Here is a 14,706-nt window from a genome sequence, read left to right as displayed (position 1 = left end):
TTGGAGGGTGTGTAGGGGTATAGTATTATATATACACACACATAGTATTATATATACACACACACACACACTAACAAATGAATATATGAATATATATATATATATATATATATATTTATATGTTGGATTTTATATTGCATGTTTTTCCAAGATAAGGAACTCATTTCAAAATTAAGCTAAAAATCAACACATAGGTTTATTTATCACTACTGAAATGTACCTATTTATTTGTGTTTGTTAGTGTAAATAATTTGCAGTTTATCTTTAAGGTATACATATGCATATTATCAGACCCAAACAAATTATATGAGAACTGTTTAACCATGCCTATGTTCCTGATTCAAAAGAAGAATTGTAAACTCTGTTAGCAGTCTGAGGGTGAAAGGAAAATGAAAGCATTTTACCATGAACTGCTTCAATATGTTTATTGCTCCTTATGTGAGTGTTCCCTCTTGTTGCCTACCACTGCTTTTTATTTTTACAGTGCTAGGAAATTCCATTTGACATAAATTGCTCTATGAACGTAGTTAAGGAAGGGAGGTTATTTTCTAAGTAATTTCTCTGGACAGTGCTATAATCAAACAGAAAATAAACTGCCACAATTGTGTCCTTTACAGCAAATACTGTCAAAGAGAATATCAAGACACATGGCTGAAAATTACAGAATCAGGGAATGATGGTAGGGTAAAGGTGATGAAAGGTTTACATAAAAGCGCATTGATAATATCAATTTGCCAACCATAAAAAAAAAGATCCAGATATACAAAAAAAATACACACAACTTATTGCAGTGCAGAGGGTTTTGATATAACTATATCCCATTCGGCAGAAATGCAGCACTCATATTCTCATATAATAATGTCTGTTAATATTTTACATGTTTGACCTTTAAATTTTGTTTAACAGTAAGCTCAACAAAGCTGCAAAACACTTTGATCTTACCATGTGTAAATAATACACAATAATACAAATCAAATCTAAAATTGGTTCGAGAAAGTTTCTTGTTCTTAAAGTATTTTCTTTCAAAATGCTAAACAAGTACTAAATTAACCAAAAATCATCATCAGGTCTATTTAAAACAGATTCACAAGCATAGATTATGTACTGTATATAATATACTTGTAATATTTTATTTGTACACTGGTTGCATTGTTAATAAATACTAAGCTAATGTTAAGGGAAGGAAATTAGTTAAATTGCAGAGAAAGAGTGTTAGAACACTTTTATATATTTTTATATATATTGATAATTATTTCCTAAATAAATTATAACAATTTAATAGTTATGTTTTATCAGTGGGGATGATTTGCAAAAGGACTGTTCACTTGACAAATTGAAAGTTTCACTTCTTCAACGTGAATGTTAAAAATAGGGTGGACATGTTTACTTTGATTGCCCAGTCATGTGAATTGGGAATTAAACAAAAATTGGAATGTAGTTAGTACAATTGGTACATTTTTTATCCAATTAAAAAAAAATGAAAATTCTTTGAAATAAATAAGAGATAAAATGCAGTTTGATGGATTCTCATCTCTTTGAATAATGATTTTTGCCAATGAGTGTTGGCTCAAATTCACACTGGCTGGTGAGGTTGCGTTGTGTTTACAGCTTACTCATGCCAAGAACCCCTCATTCTTGGGGATAGGCTACATGTAACGTCTCCCTGCGGCAGCCCCATCAGTGAGCAAGACATCAGTGAGCAATATTAGTACCACTCACTGCCACCAGTTGTCACATGTGCATTTGCCGGTTCTGGAAGAAGCAGTGCTGCCATGCAAGTGTTCGAGCAGCTGGCAAGGTGCCAGCTATGGGGAGCACCAGAATCGCACAATGTAGGGCAGGGGTGTCAAACTCAAATACACAGAGGGCCAAAATTAAAAACGTAGACAAAGTCGCGGGCCAAACTTGAAATGTATTTTAAAAATTTGAGGAAATGTTTTCTTCTCATTAGATATAAACCCTTTTCATATGGAGACAAAGAGGTTTTGCTTCACATTCAATCTGGAACAAGCTTATAATAGAGAGAGAGGCATAAACATTTTTTTTTATTTTATTTAAGAAAAAATCTTATGCCTCCTTCTCTATGTGTAGCTAAATTCAATGGTAACCTTTTTGCACAGACTAACAATAATAATAACAATATTCTTCTATGGAAATCCAACCATTCAAGTCCATCCCTATTTAATGTACAGCGCTGCATAATATGTTGGCGCTATATAAATCCTGTTTATTAATAATAATAATAATAATAATAATAATGCCTTGGAGAAGCAAGGAAAAGTCCAGCTGAGGGGGAGTGCTGGAAATGCCAGACGTGGCCAATGCAGAGCTAAATCTTATGAGTGGCCCGCCGCTAAAACTCCCTCTTCATTGAAATAGCGCCGCTAAAATTCCCGGCATTATTTGTGTCTAAAAAACAGTCCAATGAAGGGCCACGCATAGGCAGAGAGCCAGCTGGTCTATAGAGTGATGCCAAGAATTATAGTAGCGGCGCTATTTCAATGCAGGCCAGCTGCAGCTCATATTTAGGATTCCTTTGGGGGGCAAAAAAAAGGGAGTTGGGGGCCAGTGTTTGACACTCTGATGTAGAGGTATAAGCGAACTTGCTCAGTGAAAATTCCATTATCTAAAGAAACAATGTTTACTCTTTTAGTAAACCTAGTATGTACACCATAAAAATCTAATAAGAGCATATTTCATCCTCCTAAAAAAGAGATTAAAACTTCTAGAGAGTTTTGATTGCTGTGTGTGTCACCACTGTTAAGATTTCCCACCAACAAATAGAATAAAGATAATAATGTTGGGCGTTGCATAGAAGTAGTATTGATAATGTACATTTGTCAATCAAAAACAATTTATGGCAATTTGAGAGGGGTTTGGCAAAACGATATTTCTCTTTCCTTTAGTTCCACTTTAATAAAGTGGCTGGGTTCTAATAGCTCATACCTACAATACTTACGACCCATTTGTCATACTGACTGATGAGTATTTTAGTTATTCATTGGCCCAGAATATTTGTGTAGATGGGAATTTTGACCATTACCCTGACTTTACTGATCTACTTACTTGTTCCAGGTCACTAACTCAAAAAGCACTGAATCCAGTATACATATTAGCTGTGTAACTAGCTTCCATCATTAAAATGATACTCGTTTATTGGTTTTACAAACACCAATATTTTTGACTACGTATTTCATTTTATTTATACTTTTGATATTGCTTTGACTTGTTTGAATTGTAGACAAACAGCTACTAAAAAGCAAAGTATTTGTAAATTGTAACCAATCATGCAATTTACACACCTAGGTGAGTGAGCAATTCAGCAATCAGCTTTCTGCTTTAGCAATGCATGTTGCGTTGTGCTTTCTCTACCTCAAGCCTGCTGATTCTACAATGGGCCAGCATCATCACCTAAGTCCAATGAACAGGGCACTGACCTAAAAAGTAGAGCTGATCCAGAAGCAATAATGCTAAACCAGGAAATAACAATATGATCTCATTGACTAATAGAGATGTGTGTATCATGACAGTAGCTGGCCAAATCTACAATTTATTTGGCAGAAAAATGTAGTTGTATTGTAAATGTAATACAGATGCAATCTAATCTTGGATGGTATACTAAAATGTCAATAGCAGGGGCACTGCAGGCACATTTTAGTATCACAGTACATGCATGCCATGTAGTCTACATAATTATATGGAGAACAATATGCCTTTAAATAATCAACTGTTGGTTCTAGCAAAAATGGAATAGACAACACTTTACAGAGCTCCCTGGTCTTGCTAATGAAGAAAGTCATATTCAAATTGCTATGTATTTTAGAATAGCATTTTCCAATTATCTTAAGACACTGGGCCTGATTTATTAAAGCTCTCCAAGGCTAGAGAGGATACACTTTCATCAGTGAAGCTGGGTGATCCAGCAAACCTGGAATGGATTTCTTCAAGGTCATTTGTTATTTGCAAGCAATTTTTTTGAATTCTGGACCAGATCCATTCCAGGTTTGCTTCATCACCCAGCTTTACTGATGAAAGTGTCTCCTCTCCAGCCTTGGAGAGCTTTAATAAATCAGGCCCAGTGTTTCTCAACCAGGGTTCCTCCAAAGGTTGCTAGGGGTTCCTTCAGCAATGAGCTTTTTATGCCTCCCAGGCCAGATACCACTGTCACCAATGATATTTTGGATTATCTGTAAGGGTGAAATTCTTGCTACAGCCCAGCAATGTAAGAGGTATTATTCCTAACAACCACTACACTAATGTACTTTATTCTGTGATTATAGCAATTATAGCAGGGGTTCCCAAAAGTATCTGCACAATATAGTGAACATTGGCTCCATTACAAGCAGGCTCTGGACATGAGTAAGCCTTTGGGATAAATTACAAAAAAAGTAAAGGAAGGCCTGTTTCGCTTAGCAAAGTTGTGTTGGAAAATAATGTAACCGTAAATACGCAATCATGTTTAGGGCAAAAAATTATGTTTTTTTGCTACACATGATATTCAAGAAGATAGATTTTGTTTGTCTTAATTACTTACATTTACTATGGAAAGTAAACAGCCTCCACTGTTTTGGTAAACCAGTCCCACTGACTACTACCTAAATGTCAGGAAGTATTTTATAAGTATTATAAAACTTATATATATTATATGAGTAATATATAACCTATAATATAAGTCATATAACCCAATAAAGTGCCCACTTGTGAGCATTTCATTTAGAAAAGTATTGACATTGTTTATACTCCTAAAGTATATATCATTTTTACAGATTTCTTGTGTACCACAACATTAATGACTTTCATTATGAGTTTAGTGCTTATCGTATTTATTTATAACATAGAAAATATTTTACAAGGTTTCATTAGCAAACAAGTTTTTCTGAAAATATTCTGCATGTTGGCTTTATACATTGTTAAATATTACAAAATATAGTGTATCCACTGGAAATATTAAGAAACAGTCACATTTACATAGCCCATGAAATATTGGCTGTATGTTCCTTGGCTTTCATTCGAAGAACGGCAATACTGGATGACCGCCTTTCAAACTCAGGTTTAGGTTCAAAGGAATGTCCATTTGTAGATCCTGATAATAATGATTCAGTGAAGAAATTGTTAAGTGGCATATGACTGAACTGGTTCTGGTGGTTTGTGAAGCTGGCATATGAAGAATCTGTACGAGAAGAGTGAGAATAAGGGGACATACAAGAAGAAGGCTCTCGAGGCAGCATACAGGACGTCACCACAGATCCTCCAGTTGGATTCCCTGTCCACAAGTTGTTCTGAATCTGTTAAGAAAAATAAATGTAAATTATGATGATGACCTGAACACATTTATGAATATACAACTATAAATTAGGTGATTTGGAATGAACATATCAATATTGTCAAAAAGTCTATATGCATCCCACCATCCCACGAAAAGTAATTGTTAGTGTAGGAATTCACATCTTGGTTTAAAGGTAATGTGAATGATTCAGATTATTTTACCTACAGAGCTTAAAAGTGTATTTTATGTTATGTCACCCAGTTTAATACATTAGATTTCACTTATTAAAGCAGCTAACAAATGTCAGTTGTCAGTCCAACACTCAATGCCAAAAATCATTAATCCAAGAGATGAGAATCCATGAAACTGCATTTTATCTCTTATCTATTCCAAATAATTTTCTTTTTTTTTTTAATTGGTTAATAAGAAAGGGTTCATCAAGTTTGCGTAATATGATAAAAGCTGGATTTCTGTTTAGATGTAGTGAACTGATACATTTAGTACATTCTGCTTACAGCCTATAAAAAGCCTTTCCTGACAAAATGAATGAATGTAATTATGAATGAATGAGCATGTATGAATATATTAATAAGTAATTTTAAGCTGTAGCCGATTTTTTCTAAAGTGCTACTCCTATTCCAAAGGAAGAGTTTTGCTTTTTTATATATCTTTTCACATATGTTTTCATTTATCTATCGTTTTACATATCTGAGAATATATAAAGAATCAAGCTGATGTTTTGCACAGTTACAATTTTTATAATAAGGATTTGCTCTCTGTCTTTTGACAATTACTATCATGGAAAGAACAAAATAAAAAACAGTAATAGCTACAAAAATTTGCATGTAGTCAACAGAATGCTGGAAAATTTTGTGGCTTTAAAAAACAGATAGCTGAGGTGCATAAATGTTCCTTTCATTTTGTAGGAACTTGGTAGCAAAAAGCAGGTAAGATTTGAAGTTAGTCTGTCTGGAAAACCATGTCTGTCCTATTGGCCAGGGATGAATGAAGTACTGTCTATAAATGAAGCTCATCTGGCAACTGTGCAAGTAACAGATCTTTCATCCAACAAGACAAAAAAGTTTCATGTATCCCAGCCAGAAATCAATAATGATGCATAGATGCTATCCAAACTTTGAGGTCCTTTATGTAATCTCCTCCAAAATTCTGTATAATGGAGTTGGTCATTTCTGCCTAATTATGATTCACACAGGTAATATTAATTGCTTATTTCATTCCTCATATAACTATACTATTGATAAACTAGTGCGATCATTTTCAATCACATGAACAACATGTTCATTCCAGTATATATATATATATATATATATATATATATATATATATATATGTAATATTCATTACTTTTATTTACCTGTGGGTAGCTGTCACTCCTGGGCAGAACAGAGATATCATAAGTGGCAGCGAAGTGGCTTTTGGCTTGTTGTATCTGACCATAGCGTTCCCTCTTTCTCCACTTAGCTCTGCGGTTTTGGAACCACACCTGATAAAGATAAATAAAATCTCTCAGACATGTGATAAATGCATTAACCACTAAATTATCGAATCAGTCTATGGCAGCAATGACCTTTCCACAGCTACACCATAAGACAACAGGAATGTTTGCAAAAGTATATTTTCAAGATCTTTCAGATTGCTTGTGAATCTGGCAGCTTTACCCTCACATACACTGTTTAGCCGAATGGCGCCTTGCAAAAATAAAAAAACATTTTAGATTTGTGAAGAATAAATAGCCACGGGCAAAATGGATGAAAAATATTGATGTTTGCTATTCAGTGCATGATAATGCATTGCAATTATGTTTTTAGATTGTAATTTCATTAGGTCAATCTTTTTTGTCCTTATCGGAAGAGCAACCTGTAATTTGTGTGTGTACAGAGCATGTAGCACAATAAAATTAATTTGCTAAGGGACACGGGTTATTCACCTCATGTTGGTAAATAAAGGTAAGTGTTCACTTAGTCATACTAAGTCATGGGCAGAGAAAAGTAATATATAAAACCTCTGAAAAAACATAATAGAGTATTTAAAATTAATAAAGGTTCACCTTAATAACTAATATTATTTTTATTTACTTGTATTTATATAGCACCAACATATTAGGCAGTGCAGTCCATAGTCATAGCACTAAATGTCATTCAGAGGGATTTACAATCTAAAGTCCCTACCATAGTCATATGTCTATAACACAGTCTAAGGCTATCTTTTGGGGGGATGTCATTTAACCTAGCTTGATGTTTTGGGGATGTGGGGGAAAACTAAGTTATTCAGCACCATTGTCGTTAGCACTGGAGCTGTCATTCAAAACCTGGCTTCATTAGTAGTGAGTCACCGCCCTGGAACAAGCATCAAGTTCTAAAAGTCTTAAATTCCTGATTATCTCCAGTGTTCACACACAAAGAATTGTTTAGAGCTCTGGATTCTACGTCGTTTTGTGCGTCGGCCTGGAAAATACAAATAGTCACCTAAAACTGGAAACTATTGAGGCACAGCAGCATGAATGTAAACAGCTAAATATATGAATTTACATTGCTTCAAAATATTCTGACATTGGGATTTAGTTTCACAAGTAACAGAACTGATTTAAGTCAACAGTTGGATTTATATGATGATTATAATACATAATAATACACAGCATCCTGTTTACAGCGAACGCTTGAAGTCTCAAAACTACAACCCCTTATGGTCAAAACAATGTCAGAGCTTTTTTAAATGATGCCATCCATAACAGAAAAAGACTTTGCACCACAATGCATATTTCTGTTCTAGCATATTGTCTTCTTGTGTGATCACTCTGTCCTTCCCACAGTCCTTCTTAATTTTCCAGACCGCATGTAGTCCAATGGAACTAACATCAGCCTTAGTTTTTGTCCCTTTTAAATTTATATCCAGACATGATCACATGAAATATCTAATATGTCTACTCTCATCACAATCTACCTAAATGCAATAGGCTTTAGCATGCCACGAAAAAGAAAAATGTTTTCATTTAAATCATTTTTTTATATATCAAACACTAGCGGGTGGGTGTTTTATATAGTAATATTCTATCAGCCTCTGAACTACAAAAGTAACTTTATTTTTTAACACCCAGCCCATTGCATGTGAAAGTTATTTTCACTACACCTAAGTAAATTATATCCAAGCTGTGTGAATTCGCATAAAACTATTTCCAGCATCCAATAAGAAGAATAAGAAGCCAGTACATTTTTTAAAAAGATGATTAAATGTTTGAATACAGTAAAAATAAGTAGTAAACAACCCCCTAATCCTCCCCAGTAGGCATGAATCCAACACTAAAGTTTGTGATGTAAACAAAATGCAGGAAAATTGAAAACATTTGACATATTTCATTCAAGGTACATTTTATGTTTTTACCCTAAAGGTCCATGATTAATTTATTGCCAGGCCAAAGTAATTGAAAAGTAATTTGTCTTTAATAATTTTAAATTAGCATTTACACATACATGGTTTTCGTGGGTAATATATATAAATATATATTTATATTTACATATACATAATTACAATGTATGTGTAAATGCAAATTTATGCAAAACACGCTTCTTCTGACAAATGCTTTAGCAACGGTTTAATACAAAATATTACAATTTCAGAAAGCAGCAGATTACCTTTGACAAGATTTTTCTAAAGCAGCAATGAATATATAGGGTCAGTAATATCTAAGAAAATATATTGATAGCAAATGGAATTTTTATTAACAAAATGTGAGTTTTTGCAACTTGCTGAGCTACAGAAACTATGATGGTTTTTAATAATATCTTGGCAGTAACAGTGACAGGAAACTTGAGAAATATATTCTATAATGCTGTGAGGCAAATAGAATGTAAAAAAAGACCCACCTTTAATGTCTACAGTGGATTACTAAAGGCAAGAGATGCCAATTTTGGAGCTTTGGGTTTGTTTTAAATATAGATTATTCGATAGAGTTTAATAAAAATACGTCACCTAGAAAATGTCATGTTTATGTATGTATTTCAAGCTCAGTATAGAATTTCCAGACTGCATAGGTACAGAGGAGATATGTATAGATAATATGGCCTTCTCCATATACCAAACTTTTCCATTTGGTGCCTATGTCTGCAGCCCTAAGGGAAGTGTGGCTGGGCTTTGAGGTTGGGCACAGCCACACATAAAAATACATTTAATTTAGAATCAACATTTGTTGACAGTTACCATATATATATATATATATATATATATATATATATATATATACTGATGTGTTCATTAATAACTTAATTTAACTGATTTCTGCACAACCATAAATGTCAACAAGCCCTTAGTCATATAAATGTTAAAACGGACGAACCCTGTACCATTCAACTCTTCATATATACAGTGCAAATTACTGATCCCAAAGTTTATTATTTAAAGAAGAAATCTTTCTGAAATGGGTTACTATGTCTGTAAATAGTAAATGCAAATGAATGTGATTGTGTGATCCATTTTGAGGGACTGACACAAAAATGAATCTGCAGAAATCACTAATTAGTAGTTTAAAATATAATTAGCAGTGGTACATTATTATCTTTCATTTTAAAGCCAGGTACCTATGCAAAAATCTGTATATTAGTTTCCTGGATATGGAGCATTTCTGTGATTGGATACAACAGTGAATGATTCAGCAGGGCAGAGTGAATGTTGTATTGCAGCTGCTGAAAACATGCCCTGTTTCTAAAGTCTCCTCCAAATAACCACTTTACTGCAGTTGTGCATGGCATAAACAAAAGGTAAGACAACCGCTGCATTCATTTAAAGACACAATTCACATTTACGTGGTTATGTTCAGTGCAGTTTGAAACATTGAAATGTAAAAATTGTTTACAATGCTGGCATCTTTAGGACAAGCTTGCCTGAGGATTTATACACAAGTTAGGCAATTAGCATTTAAGAAATGACTGCTATGTAGTGTTCTGTGGCCTTTTGCTGCCTCATTGTCCCTATTTTGATAAAAATGTACATTTATTATTATTAAAATATCAGAAGATATTGATTTTAATTTTATTTTTATAAAGTAACAAGAAGAGAAATAAAGTTAAGAATTCAGCTTTTTATTTTCTGCCAGCACAGCAAATTGAAATGTTCTCTAAACACACAGATTAGGGGAATGTTTATTTCTGCACTACACCACAGAACAACTGCATGTCTGAAATGAATGCAGGTCTTCATTGATTTATTGAGACTTAAAATGAGAATTAAAAACATTCACTCAAAATAAAATATGAATAAAACTTCAGATTAGTTATGCAGTCGTGTGCACAACGAAAATCACTTTTAAGTATATTATCATACACAAAAATTAATGGGACTTTACTGGCACCAATTCAAAAAATCCTAATAATTAATGCGTATGATAATGTTTAACTATATTACGGTATTGGTAGTCGCAGGATAAATGTTTTGTTCATTTAATAAACCAACTTTAAATTCCTTACTAAAAAACACCTTATAATAGTAAAACTTATAGTATGCCAAAATAGTGTAATGAATTCCAAGTAAATGGCATTCCTGCTTATTTGTAAAGGTTGTCATGTGCAGTGTTCTCAAGAAAAGTTCAGGTTTGTATTTTGTCCGATAGGACACATTAAGTGTCCTTTCAATAAGAATGGGCTGCCATAAATGGCCAAAAAATGTGCAGCTATTATACCCTTTAGAAATCAATCTGATTTCAGTTTACTCCAGTGAAGAGATTACTACTGATTGGTTATTACTATAGTTTACAATACATTGCCTTTACTAAATAGCTTTATTTTGTAACGTTTCCAGGATAGCATTTATGATTTAGTCATATTAGCAAAGTATCATATGTTTTCTGCTATAACCCCGTTTCAAAGTCCTACTTGACATAGTTAGAGCTGTCATAACCTGCATCACACTAAATAAATAGGAACCAGATTTCTTGCATTTAAAAATCTGTTTTATTAGTATGATGTATTTACTTGTTACAACTATTATTCTAGAAGCATTGCTGTTTAAAGAGTTTGTAGAAAATAATTCAATTAAGTTCAAAGCCCAAACTGAGAAGTCTAATGAAAAATTCTCCCCTTAAGGTACGCATAGCACAGTGTGGTAAAGTGTAATTTCATGTGGGCCATTTTCAGGCTCAGCTCTCATAGCCGCTCTGCACGATCGTTCCCAGCGGAGAGAAGGTCTCTTAGCAAAATCCTACCTTCAAACAGGTTCATAAACAGATTTACTGCTACCAAGAGACAATAAATATGGCACTGGTGAAATATATGCCTAGGAATAAAAGAAAGGAAAATATCGGCTTGGTAAATGTATTCATCATGTCTGTGGGTGGAAAAAATATTTCCTGCACTCTCCCCAGGGGACAGCAAGAACATGCTAGCAGAATTTAGTAATGAGACTCTTTCACTGGGGGGAAGAAAAGACCTTGACAATCTCCTTTAAATGGGTGCCAATTACTACACTGATGTGAAGCAGGAAAAGCAACCAGTGAGATAAATTAGGTTCAGGTTTTTCTTTCCGTGCATGTAGCAGAGGGTACTATTAAACCTAATGATATGGGGTACACGACAAAAGCATTTGTGAACACAGCCTAGCCTGCTACAGGTACTAGCTGTATTAGAGATGACGAGATTCTTATAAAAAGCGAGCTTTTGCAAGTAAAACAGGTATTCTAGATTTAACATGCACAAGGCCTAAGTGCACAGGAAGAACTACCGGTAGTCGTCTTACAAGCCTAAAAGTTGCTAATGCTACTTTTATTTTAGAAAATATGGCCATACAACAGAAGACTACTGATGATTATTAAAATCAGCACATAAAGTTATCTACAGAGGAGCAAATAAGGACAAGGGCTCAGTGCAAAGAGTAGTAACTACTCAAAACAACCAAGTAAAATTAAAGGTCCACTAGCACAAAATATTGCATTCTGGTAATAGTACATAACTAATATTTTTATTCCTTTTTTACATTGCTGTTTGTTTTATTTCTCATTCCTTTTAACATTTACATGCAAGTCAGGCTCTCCAGAAAAAGTTGTGGTTACAGAGGATGGGCCAAACCATATAACACTACCAGCAGTGCTTACAACGGTCAGCTTTAATTCATGTGGGTTAAACCTTTTTAAACTGAAAAAATAAAACATGTTGCTGTAACTGCTGAAAAAGCATTGGCCAAGGTTTGTATTTAATGTATGCATCATTTACTACCCATATTAGTTTTTTAATATTCGCTTTAGTTTCTTTAAACTTTGTTATTTATAGTTTGCCCTAACTGTTGACATTGCGTCATAGTGTCAACACCTAATGCCTTCAAATTTAATTTTATACTGTATTTTTCATAAATATACGTTTACCATAATTTATAATTTACAATAATTTCTTTTAAACTACTTGTTTATATAGTACTAATCTGTAAACAGGATGACATTGCTGCTGTGAAATCTCACTGAAGAAGGAACAGTTTTTAAAGAAATTCACTGTAAGAATTGTAAGGTAAAAAAAAATAAGTTGCTGATGGATTCAGAAAATCAAAAACTGTTTTGCACTGTTTTTTTTGCCTTTAGATAATGTTTTCAGTACATTGGTATAAGCAAGCTGATGGTGTAATTGGTTAATGCACAAAAGGTTGTTGCAGTACTTTGAGAGGGTAAAAAAGCTAGCTTTGTTCAGTTGTCACCAAAACTATCTGCAATCCGTCAAGAAAAAATCCAAAAATGATATGCCACTTCCAGTTTCCAATGTGTCCCAAATACGGTGCTACATTTTCCTTTCTGTGGACATTCAGACATTGTTCATAGATACTGGTGTACAAAAAATAAGTCTGATGGCGAAGTGAAGATATCTTACTTGTCCATCAGTAATGTACTCCATAAACAGATACAGTCCCGGACAGTCAGTCATCCAAAAGATGGATTATGGAACTAAATACAGGTTATCTATCGTCACTCTTCTAAAGTTAAACTGGCCATACATGTTGCATATTTTAGTTAATTTCCACCACTGAGAATATCACATATGATCTTAAGTAACTGCCAGAAATGTATTATTCTATCTCCCTAAAATCTGATCAAAATATGAATGTTTTGCCAAAACTATGCAATAAATTGTCAACTTAAACATAATTTATTAAAAAAAAATGGCTAACTTTATTAAAAGTGTTAATTTTTTTTCAAGATTCAACTAGAGAAATTGAGATCTCATCTCCTTGCGCTCAGTTCAAGTCATTTTTTGTCATTTACTGCTTTGAAAATTAAATGAAATCAAAAGTTTGATTGATCTATCAATTGTGCCACATGTATTCCCAGCTTAACAGCATCACAGGCAAAGAGACTTTAAAACTTTTTGTAGAGTCAGCTACAAACAAAAACATTTCATCTTTATAAAGTTACTGACAAGCTAAATCACAAGATGGACACACAAATAAGTGAAATCTCGCCACTCAACCCACCATCAACCACCCAAAGCTAAAATCAATGAGCCTTTAATACATGACAACAAAAGGCTACAGCTGCCCATTTCTTATTAAGAGCACACCCGTATCCAAGCATGATCGTCTCCAGCAGTTAGTGAACCACAAGTATCAATATGTGTTCTTAATAGATAGCACCCTTGGTTACCCTGCTTTTCTCTTTCCAGTACATGTAAGCAGTGCATTTGCTGACACTATGTTACCCCAGTTTAACACAAAGACATTCCTTTGAGATGACTGAACAATTCCAGAATCTATAATATGAAAACACACTACATCATCAATCTATTGCATCTAAAAATACATTCCACATGTGGGATTCTCTGCTGAGAATACATAGAAAGCCATTTCAAGCCCTACAGCTTTGTACTGGAAGACTTCTGTACTGGTCCTGCTGCAGATTTTCAAACTGCAAAATACAATAAATGGAACATAAAACAGTGCCCTATGTAGTGTGTGCTGTGTGGACAGGACCATGCCAGCACCGCGCTCTGACGTCAATCAAATGGCTTCCACTGTAGGTATGTCATTGAAACACACACCCAGCAAAAACTCCTAACAATAAAGAGGTGAACACACTGCATATTCTGAGAGTTAATACCCCTACTTAAGGTTTATGTAAAATCACTTCTTATTTTAAATGTTTACAAGTATAATTAAACCCACATTTTCATGAAAACTAAGCTGACCATAAAAAGTGTCAATGAAAGGAGTTGGGAAACACATACACTGCCAGAGGTGCTTTAATAGTTGCAGCAACAGTTTATTAGGATATAAAACCGTGTGAATATTAGGTGTCCATTAGACGCAACCTCACCTTCCCTCCATGTAGTTATATAGTTTGTTTGTAAATAGAAAAGAAACTAAATCAATTAGGAAATTAAAATAAAACTTAATTAATTATATGAACATGAATAGTTTGATTACATAACCTATACAGTAAATTATTATTATTATTATTA

The 14,706-nt window shown here is 33.8% G+C and overlaps 1 protein-coding gene across 1 annotated transcript in view; it reads right to left on the bottom strand.

The window, feature by feature from the left end:
* Positions 1–4,794: 4,794 nt before the first annotated feature.
* ALX1 (ALX homeobox 1) overlaps positions 4,795–14,706 on the bottom strand; it is a 15,707-nt gene continuing 5,795 nt past the window's right edge. The window contains exons 3-4 of the mRNA XM_072398721.1: positions 6,642–6,770; positions 4,795–5,285 (exon numbers count right to left, since the gene is read on the bottom strand). Of these exons, the coding sequence (XP_072254822.1) occupies positions 4,965–5,285; positions 6,642–6,770 (450 nt within the window). The 3' untranslated portion in view covers positions 4,795–4,964. The remainder of the gene's footprint in view (positions 5,286–6,641; positions 6,771–14,706) is intronic.

This window comes from Pyxicephalus adspersus, chromosome 2, assembly GCF_032062135.1.
Source record: "Pyxicephalus adspersus chromosome 2, UCB_Pads_2.0, whole genome shotgun sequence".
In the NCBI taxonomy this organism is placed as follows: Eukaryota; Metazoa; Chordata; class Amphibia; order Anura; family Pyxicephalidae; genus Pyxicephalus; species Pyxicephalus adspersus.
This window is presented reverse-complemented; position numbering and strand designations above follow the sequence as displayed.